The following is a 1,604-nucleotide window of genomic DNA, read 5'->3' on the forward strand; positions in this document are numbered from 1 at the left end:
AAATCCCAGCAACCACATGGTGGCTCACAACCATCCGTAACAAGATCTGACACCCTCTTCTGGAGTGTGAAGACAGCTACAGTGTACTTATATATAATAAATAAATAAATCTTTAAAAAAAAAAAAAAGAAGATCTTAGCTCTTAGGAGGTGGAGACTAGGGGTTTTACAGAGCCAGTGTCTAGCTCTGGATTCCAGTGAGAGACTCAGTATGCTGAGGTGCAAAGCTGTCAAATACAATAACTAATGTCAGCCTCTAGCTCCATGTGAGCACACAGACACAGCTGAGTGTGGTGGGATGTATCTGTGGTCCCATCACTTGGGAGGCAGAGGCAGGAGGAGCTCCCCAAATTCCAGGCCAGTGTGGGCTATACAGGGAGAGAAAGACAACGGATCTGGAGTGGTGCTCAGCTCTCCCAAGTGCTTGCTGCTGCTCTGGAGGGCCCTTGGTGGGCAGTTTGTAACTCCAACTCCAGGGGATCCAGTGCTCTCTCTGGTGTCACAGACTCTCTGACACACATGGCATGCATTCCCACAGATACACGTGGACATAAATAAAAGGGGGAGAAAGAAGTGCTGTGCTGCACTGTTTGTTTTGTTGTGCTGCCAACAGTCCTGTGTGTGCCCGTCTTTGCAGGTGAGGATGACAAGCTGATCCTGTGTGATGAGTGTAATAAAGCCTTCCACCTGTTCTGTCTGAGGCCAGCCCTCTATGAAGTACCAGATGGTGAGTGGCAGTGTCCAGCTTGCCAGCCTCCTACTGCCAGGCGCAATTCCCGTGGCAGGTGAGAAGTTTTTAAAAGTAAGTTGGGGGCTGGGAATCTGGTTAATGTTCACTTATAAAGGCCCAGATTTGATCCCTAGAACTACAGAAGTCAGGCATGGTGGTGCAAGTGTGTTATCCCAAACACTAGGAAGGTGGAAGCAGGAGGATCAGGAGTTCTGATCATCCTTGGCTACAAAGCAGTTCAAAGACTTTCTGGGCTATATGAGACCATTAGATAACTTCATTGGAAAATTAGTTTCAGTTACTCAAAACTGAGCGTTTCCAAGAAGCTTTAAAGCTTGGTGCAAAGCTTGGTCACTTGTAGTATGGATAGAGGAGCTTAGATGCTATCATATGACTTCGGTTTAGGGTGTGCATGGATGTGGGTGGGTGGGTGGGTGGTTTCCTTTTAATTTTACTTCTTTATGTGTATAAATATTTTGCCTGAGTGTGTGTATGTAAGTAATGTCCATGTCTTACCTGTGGAGGTGAGAAAAGTGTGTTGGATCCCCTGGAACTGGAGTTGTGGTCACAGGCTATCATGTGGGTGATGGGAATTGAACCCTGGTTCTGCAAGAGCAACGAGTGCTCTAACTGCTGAATCATTTGATTTTGTTTAGTGTTCTCATTTCTGCTTTTCACTGTTAGCCCTGTTTTGTTTTGGTCTTTCAAACAGGGTTTCTTTGTGTAGTCCTGGATGTCTTTGAACTCAGAGATCCTCCTGCCTCTGCCTTAGGAGTGCTGCACTACCATGATCAGCTGGCTCTTCTGGGCACATGCATGCATACTTGCTCACACACATACACACCACATTTAACGTTTTTTGTTGTTGTTGGTTT

The 1,604-nt window shown here is 46.1% G+C and overlaps 1 protein-coding gene across 1 annotated transcript in view; it reads left to right on the forward strand.

Moving 5' to 3' along the window:
* Positions 1-1,604, forward strand: part of Baz1b (bromodomain adjacent to zinc finger domain 1B) — a 63,825-nt gene that overhangs the window by 55,205 nt on the left and 7,016 nt on the right. Inside the window, exon 15 of the mRNA XM_031338197.1 lies at positions 637-784. Within this exon, the coding sequence (XP_031194057.1) occupies positions 637-784 (148 nt within the window). The remainder of the gene's footprint in view (positions 1-636; positions 785-1,604) is intronic.

Source organism: Mastomys coucha, unplaced genomic scaffold (genome assembly GCF_008632895.1).
Source record: "Mastomys coucha isolate ucsf_1 unplaced genomic scaffold, UCSF_Mcou_1 pScaffold22, whole genome shotgun sequence".
NCBI classification, from domain to species: Eukaryota; Metazoa; Chordata; class Mammalia; order Rodentia; family Muridae; genus Mastomys; species Mastomys coucha.